Source organism: Pithys albifrons, chromosome 1, assembly GCF_047495875.1.
Source record: "Pithys albifrons albifrons isolate INPA30051 chromosome 1, PitAlb_v1, whole genome shotgun sequence".
Taxonomy (NCBI): Eukaryota; Metazoa; Chordata; class Aves; order Passeriformes; family Thamnophilidae; genus Pithys; species Pithys albifrons.
The window spans coordinates 74148196-74169670 of NC_092458.1; the positions used below are offsets into that span (position 1 = coordinate 74148196).

The 21475-nt window shown below is 36.2% G+C and overlaps 1 protein-coding gene across 2 annotated transcripts in view; it reads right to left on the bottom strand.

Annotated features, from left to right (window-relative positions):
* Nucleotides 1-21475, bottom strand: part of ARHGAP42 (Rho GTPase activating protein 42) — a 144948-nt gene that overhangs the window by 111552 nt on the left and 11921 nt on the right. For both annotated transcript variants that reach the window (XM_071555245.1, XM_071555239.1), the window contains exon 2: nt 373-468. In XM_071555245.1, coding sequence (XP_071411346.1) covers nt 373-468 — 96 coding nt within the window. The remainder of the gene's footprint in view (nt 1-372; nt 469-21475) is intronic.

Here is a 21475-nt window from a genome sequence, read left to right on the forward strand (position 1 = left end):
CTTACTGGGCACTTAGGTAGTTTTTTTGCAGACTTGTTACATCATAGAAAACTTGTGTACCTTTCAGTAACCCGTTGAAAAATTGCCTGAAACATAAAAATAGCAGCAGAATTTAAAGGATTCACAGTTGACTCAGCTGACAAAGTACTGCTGAATACTTTCCACTACAATGAACCAAGTTATGTCATGAACATAGAGTTTTTGACATGTATTTTTAAAGCCTTGTATGATTTGTACTTACTGAATTTTTCCTGGTTTTGTGACATGCACCATTGAAAACCAACTGTGAACTGCCCCACCGTATTTCTGATAACAGATATATAAAAAGCAATATAAAAAGGTTACTGGAAGCAGAGCATGGAGTGTACTTACCAATATTAATTTCATCATCAGTTTCAGCATCTCCAATACACTCAAACTGAAAATCTTGTAAAGACTGTGAAAATTTTTGCACTGCCATAGATAAATCTAGAATAAAAAAAAAAAAGAATAGAAAATCAGAATTACTCTACTACAACGTCACTGGAGTAAGGTGTCATGCATTTTTTCATTAAGTATTTTTTCTGTTTACAAAGTTTCCATCTAGTATCTTTTTTGGACAGTAACCTCATTGAAAAATCACCATCACCACTTTGAAATTGAAGTACCTGAGATATCCCAGACACCTATGAAACATGCTGATGCCAGATTTCAAACATTATACAGGTATTATGCTGACAACTAAAGAATTATCATACTTCTTGAAAAATAAGAAATTAGTAGAAGAAATCAAGGTCTAGTGATAAATTGCATATGTAAGTAGACTACTGTTTAAAATACTGCAAGATAAACTCGTGGATTAAAATAAAGCTCATGACAGTTTCTTTCATTAACATTACCAGAATAATTACATTCTAATTATTCTGATACTTAACACCATGTAATGCGTAGTCTGAAAACTTTGCAAAAAGAAATTGAAAAGAAAAAAATAAACAAGTGCTTGCCAATCAACTAGTTTGTCCATGGATTATGAGCAATATTTTTGCTGAAGTTACACAAAGCAATCCAAACTTTACAGCATGAAATTTCATTATATTGTACATAATCAACATAAATAAAGAATATCAATACAACCACATAAATCTGTTCTGTTCTTTTCTTTTTTTAGGTTAACTAATGGCAAATGCAGAGATGAATGTGATAATCAACGAACTCGGTCAAAACTTAAAAACCCCACCAGAAAACCAGCATCAACACTCTGCATCCTAGAGGCTGTATCTATGGTATCTATTCTGATGCTAGGAAAATGGATAATTAAGATTCTGATATATGCTAAATATAAGCGACATTTATGGTAAGGATAAGTTATGATCAAAAGTAAATTGTTTCAAAAGCATCACATATCTGTCTTCATCCTTGCAGGTGTTCCAAAGCTGTCTGGACATGGTCCTGCCCAACTGGACCAGAAGACCTCCACAGGTCCCTTCCAAGTTTACTCATTTTGTGATTCTGTGATTTCTTTAACCCTCTGTTACTCTAAAACCATAAATATTCATTAACTCAATGCTGGACACAAAATTAGAGAGCTAACTTTTCCAGGCAGAGATAAAACCCAGCAAATACAACCTCACATATATAACCACAAAGTGTCATTTAAATTTTAACAATCTCCACCAGTAAGAACCATTCCACTATCCTAAATGAAATAAAGGTTGAAAAATCTTTCATCCACCTCCAAATATGAATCCACACAGTAAAACAACTTTTTAAAGGCAACCACTACCAAACACACAGAATCTCTACCAGGATTGTTCTCTGCCCCTGATTTATTGTGTCTGTTCTTTTCACACTTTTACATGGAGCTATAAAGTACATCAGTACAAAAAGAGAACCATCAGCTTCCAGACAATACAGACATGAACATATTTTTTTATTGTATTAGTATGTTTATCTGATAAATAACTATGGTGTAAAGAACTGTGGAAAAAAATTCTGTATCTTTTTGATAAATCACAAGCAAAACAGGAAAGAACTGCTCCCTAAAATTATTGCATCCTTATTGATCATTTCCTACTGTGTTGCACATGAAATTAACAAATTAGATGCTAAAGTGTTTCCTACTGTTGTACAGGTGAATACAAGATCACCTTTATAAGCTGAGGCACTGCATTTTATGCAAATACAACATTTTTGATAACTAAGTAAATAATTGTTCTTTAGGTGTCAGAAAGATCTAGACTGGATTTTTTTCACAGCAGGATGTTTTTAAGTTTAAAGGGAAGAAACACAGTTTTATTGTTGGCTATTTCACCAGCTTACTACACTTAGTCCTAAACTCTTGGATAAAATTGCTGTATACCAACTGATGACAAAGGGAATTACATGGCCCTAAGGCGACTGAATTAAAAAGATTCTATACTGCAAGTGCACTGAAATGCAAAAATTACCTATAGCTAATAGGAATGCAGATTTATTTCCTCTGGACAATCTAATAACTGTCCATGATGAACAACATCTCTGTGAACGTGAAAGGAAATAAGGAGCATGGACTCTACCCTGTCACACTTCCACATGTGCAGGGTTTAGTGGAAAAAAAATGTCAAGGGAAAGAAAAACAAATTATTAAAATATCCAGGGTGGAGTCTCCATTTTATATCCTGGGTTAGTGATGCATGATGCCAGGTCTTTCTTTCACTGTGCCAGCAAATCAGACAGTGCTTACACATTCTGAACTTGAAGGAGGCATGTTTAACCTAACTCAGAAATTGTGGGTATGAAGAATGTAGTCACAATTACAGAGCTCATTAGATAACTTAATAAAATCATCCAGAATGGTACGATTTGCAGATGACTCCCCCTAGATGAGTTCTTGAAAATATTAGAAGATACCATAATAAAACTATTTCAATGTAGCAAAGAATAAGATGAAGTTCCAAGGTCAGATGTTTTCTGTGACACTAATTTACATGTACTGCAAAAAGTTAATTTAACCTGAAAATATAAAAAATATTATTAAACAGAAAATTCCAGCTTACTCAAACAGCTTCCTACAGGCTGGAATAGGAAATACTGCGTAAGAACTCAAAGTTAGACATCGCAGTCGAACTGCCAACAATGAACCAAGATGTACAACTGGTTATGCGCATCACTTTCTTTCTTAGGAACATCATCACTTTAATCAATTATAAAATTTATCTAGTCACACGAAGGACCGGTTGTGCAATAAGCAGATGCCCTTTAAAAAACATGAAGCTTCAAAAGTGAATTAAAACAGATTTAAGCGCAACAGTCTGTTCAATCAAGAGGCAAATGACGGACAAAAAAATGAAAAGAGTGAGGAAATGGAGCACAGACCACACCCAGCTTCACAACATGTCACTTATCACTGTATATCCTGAAGTCTTAATGCCACTAAAAGCCCTGAATACATGCTGCTGCTGCTGCTGCTTCCAGACCCAGGAAGGTAAATCATCACACCAAACAAAACACCTTTTTAGCATCTGCAAGCATTGTGACACTTCAAGAGTTGCTGTTACTCAACATGTACATTCTGAAGTCATGTCCTTCTTTCCATTGAATCCACACGAACAAGGATATTTCACTTAGCCTAGGACATTTTCTTTCAAGTGGAGACATCTGATCTTCTAAGTTACTATAAAAACCTCCTAAGTTTTACTGACTAACAGTACAGGCCTATCACCCAGGGAAGGATGCCTGCTCAAAAGTCTCAAAGACACCATAAACGTTGCTGATCCTGCTCTTCTGCAAGCACTCAAATAAAGTTCTCTCTGTGATTGCCAGCAAAAGAACAAAAATGCTTCCTGATATTCCTCGTTTGACAGAGGGGTGAACTGCTAACCAGCAATTCTGTTAGCATGTATTTTCTGACAGTACTCACCTCCACCTTTTGTCCCCTGTTCTCCCTGATTCCAAAGAAGGATTCAGTTCAGTTTTGTAGTGAGGCATATATCCAAGAGTAGCTATCTACACTATACAGTCAGGGAAAGGAGGTAACCGAGACAGAGTTGCCTGTTTTAGTAAGGGCTGCAGCAAGTCAGTTGGCCAACAGTATTTTTTTTTGTGGAGCTCTGACAGAGGAAGTACTAAAGAAGCATACTACAATATGACGGGAAACAATAAAAGGATAATTGCAGCTTAACCACAGCAAAGTAATCTAACATCAGTATTAAACATAGATGCATATAATACCAACCCTCAGTATCATTATGCTAAGGAGGGAATAAGCAAAGTCAGCATCCATTCAGGAAAGTCACCAAGGAATTAGGAAATGCACCACTGTATTGTACTTCTTCCTGAAGTTCTATATTTTTGATCAATCCGTTTAACACATATTTATTCAATTTAAAAAAAACTGAAAAAAACCTCTGAAGTATTCCAGAAGTCAGGTTTACATAGGATTTTGTTTGAAATTGCCAAAAATTGATATGTAATTTGAACTGTAACATATTTTCTTATTAGGCATCAGATAGGGTCTTACAGCTGGATGTAAGGTGATAAAACTATGAACAAGACCTTTTGTTTTAACAGAACCAGTCAACTTTCTTGTCCTAGATTGATTAAACAGACCATAAAATAATTTCTTACATAAAGCCTTGAGGGGGAGGCCACAATGCCACAATGTGATGAAATAATGGTTGCTAGTATATGAAGGACAAAACAAAAAGTGTATGTTTTAGCACAGCACTTCACAACAAGGATGAAGTCCTACAGGTAAGGACATCTGACAATATTTCTACAAGTTGACAAGCACAATCGATTTTTTATTAGGCTGTGAAGGCTGTAATTTGTTTGGTTTGCCAGTCTGGTGTCTGAAAGAACAGAATTAAGTCCAAGCTTTTGATAGGGATCAATCAATCTACAAAAGAAGAAATTTTATGCACTTGCTAAGGACCCATCTCCCTTCCCTAAGCAGCAGCCTGCAAGAAACAGTTCTCAGCAAATACATCAAAGCCAAAGACTTTCCACTTGTTTCCTAACAAAGATGACTTCATTAGTAAATGGAGTTCTAATAACCAACATCTTTCCTGACTGATGTCAATCATCCTGGAACAGCTTGGTATCATTCACTGGGTTAATAAAGAAAAACAGCAGTTGAAATCTAGTGAGAAGATAAAACATGCCTAAATGAACTCCTTGAGTGCCAGCTGGAATGCAGTAAGCGGGACTTCAAACAGGAGACGCTCTGGCTAATACAGGAACAGCAACATATCTGGCGATCAGACACAGAGCTAGTTGTTATCACATGGCTTCAAAGAGAGCAGAAGCAAAGGGGTGATGGTTGAGCTGGCAGGATATTAGAGGCAATTCTTCAGCCAGCTGAATTTCAGGACAGTTGAAGACTTGGAAACCAGATCACATACAGTCACCTTTGGTGTTTCAAACCTCTGGACAGTATGATTCCACTAGCAGATACAACTAGACGCATTGTGGTGCCATGCTTGTTGAGCTATTGCATTTGGTTTATTAAAACCCAAGCTACTCAACAAAACTGAGTATTAAGGCACTGTAACACATGAATAACGCACAGCAGAAACTGAATGATATTTCCAGAGTACTTGATAAACCAGCACACTACTATGCAGAAAATCATTTATCTAGTTCACTGACTTCTACTCCCCAGTACCTGAAAATGAGTTACTATTGTGGTTATTTTTAATTGCTTTAGAAATAAATTTATTTTCTTGATTTATTTCATAAGCGACTCTCATCCTATAAAAATTTTGTCTGGCTAAGTTATATAAACACTTGAAAAAGCATGTTTATATTGGAGACATTATTATTGTGAACAGCAGCTAGGAGCATGATTTGCAGCATTCTTACCACACTAAATGACAAAAGCAAGGAAGCATTTAAAAATTCATACAAGTGAAAAAAGGGCTTTCAGTATTACAAATATCAATCCGTAAACTGCTATTTATTCAGAAAAAAACTTGTGCGATACATGACTCCTTGAAGAGTTCATGATGTGCTTCTTTGCAGTGAAGATGAACAGAGAACTTCCTTGGCTTTGTTATTTTATGAGAGAATGAGCTTCAAGGATGTGAGCTGTATCAACAACCAGAAATAAGCTGGAGGAACAAGCACACCCCACTGAGAAGCACTGAACTTCAACAGCTTCTGTGTTCGCTACAGTCAATTTGGTTTTAAGTAGAACATGTCACAGTGGGACATCTTTTTTCCACATCATAGACTGTAAACACAGCAGCTGGCACTACAATTATATTTAGGCAGTATGAATGATTAAGCAGTTAAAAGCAGAGATCATACAAGACTGTATACATCACTACTATATTTCACATTTCTTCCTGGCTTAAGGGCTTGCTCATTAAAAATCCCAGCTTCACATTTCTTAATTCAGAAAACAGCACCAAAATGCATTTTCTTCACAATTTTTGCCTTTCCACTCTTCATTGCTCACTTCTAATTTAAAATTAAAAAATAAATGAAAATCAATAGGTTTAGAATTCTGGGATCTGCTGACGGAACAGATAATCCCAATTTAATAAATCATCACCACCATAAAACATGTCCAGATCACCTATAGAAGCAATTTAAAATGCACATTAACATATCTTTTAAACACTGACAAAAGATCTGTCAGATGCAGTTTCTGATGTCTTCAGTGTCATGACTTTCAGTACCAGAGTTCTTCTTTAGCAAGGAGTATTTTCCAAGGCACTTGTCTTTTTAGAAGACTACTTGATTAAATTATTTACATGCACTTGTTATTCTTTACTTCTCAGCTGAGTTAATTTGTGGATCAAATTAACTTTTCTGATAGTCATGAGACAAAAAGAGAAAAAAAACCCACAAAAAACCAAACCCTTGCCTGTTATGAGTGGTCATATTTTACCAAAAGAATTGCAGAATAATTTAATTTGGCAAAATGTAGGGCAGGCTGGCACAGCCTATCTGTACAGGCTGATGGAGCTAATGCTGGCCACTTGCCATAATGCCTTATAAAGAATCCACAAGAAAAGATCACAAGGGAATACAGAATCCATTGCCCAGTGCCAAACATTCTGCAGCTTTAGGACCGTTGCTCCGTATTGACACACTCTTTCCTTGTTGCTCTCAATGAACTCTTTACCCCCTTTATTTGCCAGCTTCATTGGTGCATATTCTTTGCCAACTTGCTATTCATGGAACTATAATAAGCAACTAAAATAAACAACTCCCTATCCCTGCAATCTCACACTACTTTTCCACCTAAGGGTCTACGATTTGCTCTTAATTTAAGGGAAGCTAATTTCTTCTCACAATCTCCAGGGAAAGGACATCAGGAGAATGTGTCAACATGCAGCCCATGCATTGCTGCATTCCTGTGGGGTTACATAAGGCTCTACAGCAGTGTGAAATTTTTCAGTGTCATTCTCTTAGCCATGAATATTTCCATGAGAAAAATGCACAATTTACTTTCCCATTCTAGTAAGCAGTAAGAAATCCCCTTGATCAAATGCAACAAAATCCCCACTTTCTTAGCACTATGATGCAAGAGCTATTGAAAAGTTTGTTCTATAAACTTCACAGCTATTAATACCAACACTTTTAGGTCGTAACTTCCTCATGTTAGAAACTTGCCCAGTACTTTGGATATTCTTAGTATTTCGCCCTGGTTAAGAACTAAATCCAACACAGTCATGAAGACAGTCCAAGAAGGAAACACTGAAATTTAATGAAAAGGGGATTTTTACGCCACACTTGCATGCTTACTTGATAAAGAACATATTAAAACTTCCCTGAAACAAAACTGTTGAACCAAATAATACAGACCAAAGACAATGTTGGTAATATTCCATCCCTTTTTTCACTATTCCTCTCGTCACCGCCACTCACTTCATCTGTAAATGTGGAGACCTAACCTTATGCACATAATCAGAAGACCAGAAAGAAGTGAACTTTAGTTTAGTATGCAAAAGCTGTAAAGTCTATAAAATTACTAACTTGTTTTGACTTTGCATAATAATAAATGAAAGAATGAAAATGCAACGAAAAATGTATAACCATCAATGTGACGGACACCACACATAATGTACCACAGATCTGTTTCTCTAAAGTTAAGGCATATATATACTTCATAGCTCTCTGCCATATTGATGTGTCATTTTATTTTGTTTCTATACTCCCACATTCTTTTATTTTATTTCTCATTACCTCATTGTTACACCGTTTAACAATACTGCTACATCTGATTAGAAGACAAACTGACTATGCAGGGAATTACCATGCCCTGAGCCTTCTAATCACCAAACCATATTCATAGAATTACACTTTACAAGTGACTAACCATATGGTTAAAAGCAGAATAGAAAATTTTCCTCTGCTGTCACAGCAATTTTTTACATATTTTTCCACAAATATGGTTAGCATTTTCATAAGGCATTTGGCTTCATTTTACTTCTGAAATTGTAAAGACTGACTGTAGGGTATAATTTAGTACTATTTCTAGCATATTATTATATTTTTATAAATTACATTCAACCAAAACATTTCTATACAATGACAGCTTTGCAGATATTCTCGTTTTCATCCTGAAAGCTTTTTGGCCAAGATTCACTGTAAAGATTCCAATATTTCTATGACTGAAATATTCCAACATTTTTTCTGTCTTAGAGAAAAATAAATATTTGAAAACAAGCGTATTTTCGTGCTTTTTTCGTGTTCTCAAATAATTGAACAGCAGTACTGACTCATTTGCACTCTTTCAGTATTTTCCCTGTCTATTGATAAAACTATTCCACAGTTCTCTATCAGAACTATCTCGACTGTTTAGCCCAACTTTTTAACCACTCAGTAAAGTGCAAGAAACATACGTGCTGAGAAGCCAAGACTGTATCTGGTATAACACAGAGTAAATAATCACTCCTTTTCCACCTTCCTTGCTAAAGGATGTATCTCACATTCAAGTTGCTTGCTCCAGTTGAGGGCTGTATAACCACCCTTTTCACAAGCCTACGGCCTTTCAGCATATTTTGATACACTCTCCAGAGGGATGCAATTTGCTGCTCCTCAACCTACCATGTACACCAGAAGAGTCTGGGACACAATGGCACAAAAGACCTTATAGCTGAGCCACATGATGAAACTTTTGGTCACGTAGACATCATACACTAATTCTCACACTACAAAAGGATATTTATATTAATAACGTTGGTGCAATCTCAAGCTGATCTATCTCACAGCTGCTCTAAAATTTCAGACGTCTGTAGTATAATGTAGATAGCACACCAAGGTAACCAAATCAACACACAGCAGTGTAGAACTGTTTGGCCAACATCAAACACTGTGTATATGCCAGCTCCTCTTCCTTTTTCAAATACAGTTAATTACAGCTTTGCTCCAACAGTCATTTGAATTACAGTCAATTTGAAGCAGTAGCCTTAGTGTAAGATAATACTGAAATCCTAAAGTACTGGAAAAAGCTAGAATGTTAACTTTTTTCCCCTACACCTTTTTTCTTTTAACCCATTTTTTGTTAGTTTTTCATACCTTCTTTTATATCATTTTACTTTTAACTTCTGCATATTTTTCTACCATTCCATTATCCAGTCTTGGTTCCTAAAGTTTCTTCGCTGCAAACTTGCTTTGACCCTCAACATGCTTTCTCTTGCTCCTTCTGGGGATTTTAAATGCTTTTTCATGATCTTCCACATTCTTCCTCCACCCCATGGATGTTTATTTCCCAGAACAGTGTCAGCCTTTTCCAGGACACTGGGTCCACAACCCAACCTTACCCCCTAGACTCCTTCAATGAAACACGGTTTATCAGGCTTGTTGCCTCATTTCTCACTCCTCCTGACACATCTCAGTGACAGTGAGCAGAGAAGCACCACAAAAACACAGGACTCAGAAACTAAGAGCAGATGCTGCCAGAGGTTGAAAAAGCATAAAGTGACTTCCTGTCTAGCAACTAGGGAGTTGCCAGAAAAAACATGGGAATTCCCAGATTTCTAATGCAACATAAGGTATTGGTGCATGAGCTGATCTTTTAGTAGTAGTTTAAAAGACACTATTCTCTGTTCTTAATTATAAAATGGACCCAGAGAAATTTTAAAAATGCATGCCTATTTACAGAAACACAAAGCAATATATGATAGCAAAATTTCACAATATAACTAAAACCTACACTGCAACACTTTCGTAAGGAGTCACAGTTCTGACTATCTGGACAAGATCAGTTCTGCCAGTTCAGTGCTCTGTACATGTAGAATGAGATGCAATTCCCCCACTACCACTGCTCCCCAAATATTTATCCAGGGGAAAAAACAAAAAGTACGGTTATTTCTGGTATGAACAGGGAGCTTTAAGAAGCTGCTTCTAGGAAAACCAAGAATAAATCACTGCAGCAATTATCACAGAGACCTTAAGCTGTAAAAATTCCTACAACATATCTTCAAATGCCTTTATGTGCCATGATTTTTACATTAGTAGATTCCCCTATTCTATGAAGAGAGCTGCTCAAAAGAGGATCAGTCACATTGGCCTGTGCTGGATGGCGGGGGAGGGATGAAAGGAATGAAAGCAGTTATCAAGGCATTTGTAAGTAGTGAGCTCTTGGAACAACATTAGAGTTGAGGGTCATGGGAAACAGAAGCATTGCTCACCCTTCTTCCTGGCAAAGTTTTCTGCACTTGGGCAACAAAGTAAAATGTGCTGTAAGACCAGAAGGAGGAGCAGAGGGAAAAAATTAAAATGTGTATATTTAGCTCATTTAAAAAGCAAAAAATACTACGACTGCTTTAAAGGAAATGAAACACTCTATATGAAATTCTTTCAGGCTCTTAGAGCTCAGGAATAACACTTGATTAGTAGATTCCTTTGATCAGACAACTAATACCACAGTCACACGAACTTCAGTACTGCACAGAACAGGGCTGGGGTGTGGGCGGTGAGAGTTCTAACACACACACACACGAACAGATGTAAGTAACATTTGTTTAGAGAACCAGATATGCACCTCCAGATACGGAACACAGAACTGAGAGTCCTAATTAAGCAGGATTTCGTTCAGCAACATCAAATGCAGCTATACATCTTGACCAAATGTGGCCCAAAGGAGTTTCTTGCATTTGGTTTAGCCTAGAGCCAGTTTACTACATATCTACTTCTCACTTAAAGAGAATGGATACCAAACACATCAGTTTTATACAGCAAACAAGCTTAACATACTACTTACTTACTTACATATTACTTAAACCCTCTTCTACCTCTCAAATATGAAAGGAATTCAGAAAAGGCAGAGATGAGAGCCATGAAAGCACTTAAAAGCCTTAAAGATATATTTCTGAGGGTTTAAATTAAATCACTTGCAGTATCTTAAACACAAAAATCTCTTACCAAAATACCTACCTTCTAATAATGGGAGAAAATATCAGCCAAATTAAATACGCTTCATTAACAAACGAAATGCACAACTACAAATCAGTTTCACCAGGTGAGCTCCTGTTTGTACAGCTCGGGAATGAAGCCTTCCCAAGGGTTTGGAGTTAAGTCCAATTTGCATGTGACTATATCATTATCAGTTATGCAAGTTTTTGAATCTTACTTTCCAGATTTATTGCATTCAGCTAGACAAAGAAAGAACCCCTCTAAGAAACAGTATTCATATGATGTGTCTCTCTATGTATAAAACTATTCCAAAGAACAGGCTCTTTGTAATTAAGAGAAATATCCCTCATATTCATTTTGGTGGACTTTTTCACTTAATTAACTTCTCAGACAAAACTAAGGAACTCGAATGACCTTTTGCTGAAGTCTGTCTAGTTTTTAAGTCAAATAACTTTTAAGAAGGACAAACTAGGCTTCTATATATTTCATTTACTGTTTTGTTCAACTTTTAATTCTCTGGAATTTTGCCCTACTTTCCTGTCACAAAAAGATTTAGGAACATATGACACCATCCTCTTCTTATCTTCCTGGCAGAGTGATATCCTTTAATTAATAATCTTACCATTCATTAGTACTACTAGTGTTTATATTATGGTATGTGCAATGAGTTCTGAACTAACTATTATTGCTTACAAATGAGACCTTGTCATTAATACAGATAAATAATAACAAGATTGTTTTATTACTCTACATTCAGGCACCATCAGGAAACAAAATAAATAGAAGCAGTTATTTGAAATTCAGGATAAAGAAACAGAAACATCAATAACGTAACTCCATCAAGACCTCAGAGACCTACATTTAAACACTATGTACAGATTTTGTCTTACTCCTTGATACCAAGATGCAGGGAAATGAGGCAAAGGTAAATGTAAGCAAACGGCAAGAAAACTTTGTTAAAAAAAAAGCACATACAGTAATCAGCCTGAAAGAGGTAACTGGGGAGCTACAAGAGCTCTACAAAATCTCAAGCAAAACAGAGAGGATGTCTGTATCTTCCAAAATGAAAACAAAAGGCTATCTAACATAGCAAGAAGCAAGCTCAAAACAAAGATGATGCTTTTTCTTGAAATGTGTAGTTAAATAATGAATCTCCCTACCACTGGATGCTGTGGATATTAAATATTTATGTGGGTTTGAAAAAGAACTAGACAAGTTCACAGAAGAAAAATCCACTGAGAGCTATTAAAGACATAACTAAACCCTTGCTCAGGAAATCTTCAAGCCCCAAACCACTGAGGCAGTGAAAGCATCACTATATTCTGCCTGCTGTTATTCTCAACCCTAGGCAAGCAGGGTTGTGCACAGGAGAAAAACACAACTCACAACAAAGCACTCACTCGTATCTAGAGACAGGATGCAACACAAGATAAGCTTCACGTCCGACTCAGCACAGTTCTTATGCTCTTTGCAGGAAGATTCGGACACATTTATTTTGCAACAGCTTGAATGCCTCAAGACATTGTTAGCTGATCACCACCATCTGCTAGTAGGAGGTTATCACTCTCTTGGATGAGCCTATACGCCACCCGGGCTAAGCACTCTTCAGTCACTTATCTGGGGTCATCTATTTTAGCAAAGAAAAAGGAGCTGAGTTCACATTTCAAAGTTAAGGATTATGACAATTTTCTATCTCACTGGCCGAATCATGGGAGAAGTTCTTCAGTGTATGAGCAACAATGGGTAGATGAAAGTATCATCTTCAACTGCTTCAAATCCAGAAGAGGTGGACCATTATGCTTTTAATTATATTAGAAGGCTGTAATACTTTCAGCAAGGACTTGTTGAGTGATTTGTGCCATGAGGTAAACTAAGCATAAATTTTAATAGCAAGAAAACCTACATTAATAAATAAATCACTGACAAAAACCTGATTTGGCCTACCAAGCCCAAATGGCTTCAATGAAGACGGATTATAAAGCTTTACTCCTTGCACACATTTATTATCCTCACCCTCCTGCTTCAAATCTTCTCCTAACTTAGTTCTTATCACAAAGGCAATCACTATGTGAACATTTATACAATGCCTGTTTTGAACTGAGAGTTCAATATTGCTGTCTCCTCTCACTATTGCTGACTGCATACCATCCAAGACTAGTAATGAACACAGAATTATCCCAGTCTTCATGCAAGTCGAATCTAGAAAGAGTAAAAAAGCACATTTCTGTGACATATTCAGCATCATTACCCTATCTCATAGCAAGACTGCCTAAGGCCACATACACCAAACTGGTGATTAGCCCTTGTTGTTCTCTACTTCATGCCCTTTACTCCAGATGCCATTCCATCAGACCAGGAGATGACAACCAGAGCTGCAAACAACACAGCACACCACACTTCCCTGTCTCTACAAAGGAGTGATTAACTTCTTTCTTCTAAGGGGGTATAATTTTAAAAAATAGTTTTATATTAAAAAAGGAGAAGAAAATCCTAATTTCATTTAAAAATAAATTAAAAAAAATACAGGCAACACAACATTGTTCTGATCCATTTAATGCAGCCCCTACAGAATGCCCAGTTACTCCAACTACAGCAGTTGTGCTTTCTGTTTCAAGTCAGTCTCCAGGAAAACAAGAAACACTCCTCACATAAACATTCTTGCTTGCTTAACAGTCACTTGCTAAACTTTCGTTCAAGCCTACTTTAAAAAAAAACCAAAAACAAAAACAAAACAAAACAAAACAAAAAAAAAAAAAAAAAAAAGAAAAGAAGACTGAAACAAAACCAGGACAGAACTGTCAAGATTGGCCCAATTAAACTCTGATGTTTTCTGAACAGAAGAGTTTACATTTGAATAATTTTAATATAGGCTTTTTGCATATAAAACGTTTTTGTCAGTTTTCATGTGCTGCAGGATGCTATTTCTCTTTCTTAAAAACATATTAATTCCCACTAAGGTTAAATCCAACAAAGATTTCAATCTAACTTCATCACAGCTCAATCTCAAGAATCAATGTTCAGGGGAATACTGAAGAGACCGGAAATATAGAGTTTCTTTTTTTTGCATAAAAGTTCTAGAGGAAGCATAGAAGGTTTTTCTAAGAGAAATGGGAAAAAAGCTTTCCTAGAAGATACAAAATGACACTGAAATATCTGGTAACAAAGCTTTTGGAAAATATCCACCCAGCTTGTTTCCGCACACAATGGAAAAGTCAATAATGAGTCAATGAGTCAATAATTTACTGGGAGAATGAACTAAAAAAAAGAAACACTTTGAGCCTGACCCAGTTATATTGTAGTATTCATAATGCAAAATTTGGTGTTTAACTATAGGACTGGATTTTAATCCAAAGACTGACTGTAGAATGTCCCTGATTATCACCATACTACTATTTTCTCTCCAGTATGTTTTAAAAAGTTGCACTTGGAGCACCAGATTTGCATGGCTCGCATTTTGTTGGCTTCATGGATTTCCATTCCATTACAGTCTCCTGTTCTACCTTTTCTCAATGAAAAGTGACTTGAAGGCGTTGTCGATTCCATTTCAAATGCCCAGTAGCACTTACATGTTGACTTTTCTGGCCTCTATTTAATACAAGTGGGAACTTTTCCATGAAATGATACTTTTCAAAAAACATGGGAATTCTTAGCAAGCTTAAAACCTAACAAGCTCCTGAACTGGGCACAATTCTGAAATCATCAATTCCTTTTAAAATGGAACTGGAATTCTCTGTAGGGCAAAAAATTACAGCTAACCTAGACAGCATTTGTTGTTTACAATGAGCAACATGAATCAAACGAAGAGAGTACAAACATGGCAGTCTGGATTTTGGACACTGCTTTTCAAAGTCAGTATTTTTTCTTTCCATGAGCATATAAAATGCTTAACTGCAATGGATGGTCCTTTCAGAGTTCCACGTCTGTTGACTGCAATCCTTTTTCATCTGCAGTCGAACACGTACATAAGTATGAATCAATGAACATTCTGTGGTCTTTCAATTACTCAAGAGACTACATGAATAGCCAAGTAAAACACCTTCTTCCCAAAACATTCATGTTTGCTTCCTTGACATAACTAAACAGAGCATATTAAAATATCATCTGCAAGAGGAAAAAAACCATAGCACCTAATGGGGGAGGGAGGGGGTGGTGTTTACTATTTTTAATTCTTTTCTCTAACATTACAGCAACCAATAGGCAAATGGTTTTACAGATATCTTTGGCTCTAACATGCAAGGCAGTACATAGTTTCTCCAAAGAATTCAATTCTATTCTGTTGTTTTTGAATTAAGGACCCCCAATCTACACATTGTCAAGAGATTACAGTAACTCCTGCTGACTGTTGTAATTGCTCAGCTATTAAGGACTGTGATCTTCTGGCTCCCTAAACATACAATGTATTATAACATCTCTTATCAAGCCAATTATTCACAAAGACAGGCTTGTTAAATCCTTTTACAAGCACCTTCCAAAAGAAAACAATACTCCTGGGATCCACTCTGCACAGACAAGAGCCCAGAACACTGACAATAATCAGAGCTACCTCAGTGCAAGCTGGTCACACTCATTACTTAACAGCCAAAGACCTACTAAGTTTAACTTTGATATCATATCCTCAAGCTAAATATGTAAGTTAATTTTGTGTATTCTGCTGATTGGAAGAGAAAAAAAATATCACTGTGGAATATTAATTATAAACTGGATAAAGACGAGTAAAGATTTCTCTCAAAATTAGTGTGGGAAACTGTAATTGAAATTAATATGGTGAGAGAACCAATATTAAGTTTAACATAAATAGCCTCACTGAGAATTATTTTCCTGTTGGTTTTGGAGGCCACGGTTACTAAGAAATAGAACAACTAAGTTAAACAAAAACTAGGCCTTTCAGTGCCACTTTTTCAGTACACTCAAATTTCCTATTTTTTTTGTGCCATTCCTTCCTCCTCCTATATTTAACATGAAAAATTAAACCTCTTTTCCTTCAAAGAAAAACAAAATCCATTAATAACCCTCAAAAGTTCAGCCTTAGTAGCAGGATTTTGTAAAGTTTTCACATTAGGAAGTCTCCTTGAACTGAATTACCCAAGTAGCTAAAAGATTATGCAGCTGCTAATTTTACTAGTTGGTATGTAGCTTCCCAAAATATATCTTCAAAAAATCAGTTTAAAATTCATGCTTTTGTCTTACTGAATGAAAAAACAGAACACGTTTCTGGATGTGCACAATCTCTCCACAGACAGGCAAAGCAGAAGGGCTTGACAGAATTTTGGCTTGGAATAAAGACTTACAGATTGAAGCTCTGATAACTTTCAAGTGTATGTGTAAATGATTATCAGAAGAAAAATTAAATATGAGAACATTTACTGCAATATTCTAAACCAGTAGTTACCTAATATTTCCCTATCACAACTATCTGCCTGACTGCAGCAAGGCCTGGTAGAGCTCTTCTGACCAAACTTATCACTGACACAGATTATTTTAAAATTCAATGCTGCAGGCTATGCAACATCCAAGGTAACAAAAGATAACCTGAAAAATAAAAGATACTTCTTTTTTCCTTTGCATAAGAAGTGCACAGGAACAGAACAATAGACCAAACATTAGCTGGAAATAATGCATATAATGAAGATTGCTGTAACAAACCCAGAGATACTGGAGATAAAATATATAGTCTGAATTAAAAAGTGATAAAGTTTATTTATTACCTGGCCTCTAAGAAAATTTCATTTGATCATTTCACTAAGCTTTGCAGGAATCTGTATCCACAAGTTAAAGAGCATTTTTATAATATAACTGTATTTATGTCAAAATTTAATTTTGATAAATATTTACATCCTTTTCAGAACACGTTTTCTTCATGTTCTGGATTACTCTTTTTGCTATGGAATTTTTCATTTTAAAAAAACAAACAAAAGAGCAGGCTAGTAAGTATCTAATAGCACAAGATTTTGACATCTTAAAAAAAATACTAGTGGTACAGTTGAAGGCCATACTGGGGAAATTCACAAGATATGACTGATCACCTTCTCCTCTGTGTCCATTCCCAAAGGTATATGGCAAAAGCTGACATATTTTTTAAGTACAGAATGACTAAAACATAATTTTCCACATAAGGTATTATTCGTATAATTCTTCATTGGGACTGTATGTTAAGAAGGAGAGCAAGTCCGGAGAATGAATTCCGAAGTGGGAAGGGGGGATGGAAATCTAACCTTTTGCTAAAAGCACAGAAAAAACATGGATATGAAGCAGTAAAAGAGCAGGTTGCACTGTCATGATTATTATTTCCTAATCTGTCAGGGTTTGAGCAAACTCTAGTATCTGAGATGTTTTTTCCTTCTCGCTTTTGTCTGGAATCCTGAAGACTGAATCCAGCTGATTTTTTTTCTCATTGGTTTAGAAGGCCCAAAGATTCTTCTTGAACCCCTCTCAGGCCAACTTTTTTAGTACTTCTCCATTTTAAAATTACAGGACTAGCACTGAGTTTCTCTCTGCAACTTCTGGGAAATATTGTCTTAGTTCAAAAGCTCTCCAGCAAACACAGGGGACAACATTATTTTTCTGTGCCACAGTCATCTTACTTTCCAAAAACCTACTTACTTGGACAATGGCTTGCCTCAGTAACTGTTTCTATTGCCCTCATTTGAATGCATAATCCACAGAGAATAGATTTCCCCTTCCGTGGCATTCAGAGTAATAAGAAATTAATCAGAACTGTAAGCACTCATGGCAGGTGGGCTGGAACTAGATGAACTTTAATGACCCTTCCAACCCAAACCATTCAGTGATTCTGTGATGAAAGGTGGCTGCCTAGAGCTCTCACACTCACAATCAGAAGACATTTCTGACAACAGCTTCAAAAAGATTCCACACAACGTCTCCTAAAATACTCCATAAATTGGAATCAGTATTGTCAAGAAGTTTTTCTATTCATTGATAAAAACAGAAAAACCCAAACCCACAAGAAATTAGAAACAGCCAAAGGAGTAAGACTTTTATGCAGATTATACCTTCACATGGGCATGACTCACCAGGAAGGGGAAAAAAAAAGGAATACCTAGGTATTCTTGCACAACAGCTTTTTGAGTGAAGAGGTATCTACTTCTGAAAGATCACATTCCAGTGAGAATTCAAGAGCTTTTAGCCCTTGCTCTTTCACACACCTGAAAATTTCATTAGTAACCCACACAACCCTCATAATATTTTACAGTCCAAAGAAATCTTTTCATTTAAAGATCAAGGTAGAGCAGTAGTTGAGTGTAAGGAAGGTGGCAAGAGACACTTCTTTTTAAAGCTTCAGTTTTGCTAAATACTGAACTCAGCAAAGTGCATATTCCAGCTGTGCAAAAGTATTTATCTTGAAAGAAACACAAGAGGATGTGGGCTTTAAGCCAGTAAAACATTCAATAATCTGGAATCTCACAGAACAGACCAATCAAACTGATTTCACAACTGGCAGTGCATGAAGGCAGCAATAACTACTTAACTCAGTTGCAGCACCTTCTTATAACAGAATCAAACTTTAGTAGATTTTCTGTATTGTCACTATTAACACTTCCTTTTCCTGACAAATAATTCCTTTCTGAATCTTACGGGAGCCCTACTATTTATCAGAGCCAGTATAAAATCTAGAGATCAGATTGGAAAAAGGGTGTTAACACTGAGTAACATATTTTGCTGCTGATACAGGTGTTTATAATCAGCATTCACTTTTTCCTTTCTTGAAAAGCCGCAGAAGGATTGTCACAACCTTAAATGGCAAGGAGGTGAGGAGATAGAGGAAAATTACACTTAGGAAGAACACACAAATACATATAGGAAAAATAATGATACCCACATAGTATTTACATTAGCTTTAATTATCCTGTAAAGATCTTGGAATTACTGTAGACAGTTATTTTATAATATCAACTCATCAATTAGTGACAGAAACAAATATTAAGGCCTAGTAGAGAGAGAAAGAACAAAGCAGAAATTGTTATTTGATGCAGTCATGCCTTGACTATTCCATGAAGTTTCTTGCAATCAAACTCAGAATGGGCACAGTTATCACAAAGAAGGCACAAAGAAGGTTGACCAAGGACAACCAGAGTGACAGATTTGATTACTTAAAAGCAGAAACAAACTAGACTAGAACTTTTCAGAGAAGCTAGGGAACAAAACCTGCTAGAGAGAAAGAAAAGAAAGAAAAGACAGGTCTTCAAAAAAAAAAATCAAACCCAGATGAACAGGTCAGGCAGTGGATACAGGCAACAGTTACTGTTTCTAATAGAACAAAAAACTGTCATCATAAGATAAAATAACCAAGCAGAAGGTATACAACAAAGGAAGCCCTTTTGCCCCTGCAGTACACACTTGAATCGTGAAACTCTTCATTCGCTGTCACAGACTGCTCTGGAGTCTAACAGGACACCTGAAATTCCAGCTCAGGTCAGATAAAGCCCTTTCTGAAAAGAGGTTATTTGAGGGCACTTGGAGTAACTTTAGCAAAAGGCTACCACAATTTAGAGATGCACATTGGCCAACATATTCTTGAAGCTAAGTATTTCTGTGAGGGTCACCTACTGGTCAGTTTTAGTCTGGAGATCTGAAGGCACAGTGTCTGGCTCCTCTGAGACTGCAGAGAGGCTGACACATCTCAAAAGTTAAGCAAGTTCACAAGATCTGAAAGTTGTATTTCAGTAATAATAAAACCTAATTATTGACTACATGAATTTGTTCCATGGGGAAACAATCAGGTTTTGCAGAAGTGTCTAATCACTTTATGGGTTTTTTTTTTTGTTTTTTTATTTCTTTAAAAATCCCAAACAAACTTTCCATATACTTGACATTGTTTTAGAAGCAGAAGCCAACTTCTGGAGAGACTAAATTTCGTATCATGGATCTGGATCTCACCATCAATCTCCTCCTAAATTTCTCCAGGAGGCACAAACACAATCCTTACACTGGAATGAATGAGGAGTTAAATGAGTATCAGACTTCATATTTTAAGAGCCAACATATTTTAGATGAAGCTTAACAAAGCAGTATGGTAAAATTTCTACTGGACAGTATGACATACAGCAGCATGACAAGTTCTACTGTACTAATAGTAGGTATTATCTAAATAATCTGTTTAGCTTCAGAGAACAAATGATGAACTTCTATGCTGTTTTAATAAAATACACTAATCAATTCTTTTAAGAACCCCTTCCTACACTAAAAAATGCCTGTTTTAAAAAGTACCCAAATCAAACAAACTCAAACAGCAATTTAATTATAAAACAAGTATTTAACACCTTTATATATCATAATTTTTTTAAACTAAAGATATATGTAGAAACTGAGATGGAAATTAAATCCCTCATAATATTTAACAGATGCTTAAATTACCCAATACCTGTTTATACACCGTAAAAGACGAAGTGCTAGTTATAAAGATGGACAGAAGTTAAAGATAAATCTCCCCAAATCACAGGTTTTACTTTACTATGGGACAACTATGACAAAAAGGAAGAAAGGACTCTGCGTATAAGTCGTCTAATTTGGACATCTGTCAAGAATCCAGATGTGGGATTTGATAGGCAGAAACTCCAACTCCCACTGGTACAGAACCTCACAGTCCTGCCCCTGTTCACTGCGCTCAGCACCTCACCCATATCCCACAACGGTGCAGGGAGGATCAATATTTAAATCACTTAATATGGTTTTAAAAGGACAACCAAACAAAACAAACAAGGAGAAAGTATCAAGCCACTAAAACATCACACCCTAACCCACTAGTGTTCCCTAATAAGAGTAACACTGTTGTCTTGTGCTTCATTCCATCTGTACAAATACACTGTTGTTTAAGTGCCATTTTAATGCACAATGGGATAAGGGAAGTGTTTATCAAAATATCATGAACTCCTCTGGGTACATTAAACGTTCCAGAAAATGCTGCAAGCCTGACCCCTGACTCACCAACAGTACCCAGGGCTTCATAATGATTCCTCAAGGCAAGCGACAAAAGTAGGCAAATAAGGGAGTTTTTATCATAAAATACTTTTGAACTCTCAAGGTGTACTGACAACTTCAGCTTCACACAGAGAACATCAAAGAGGCTCTGGAGTGCCAATGACAAGAAATCATGACAGCATAAGGCATATTTTATTGACAAATTATTTGC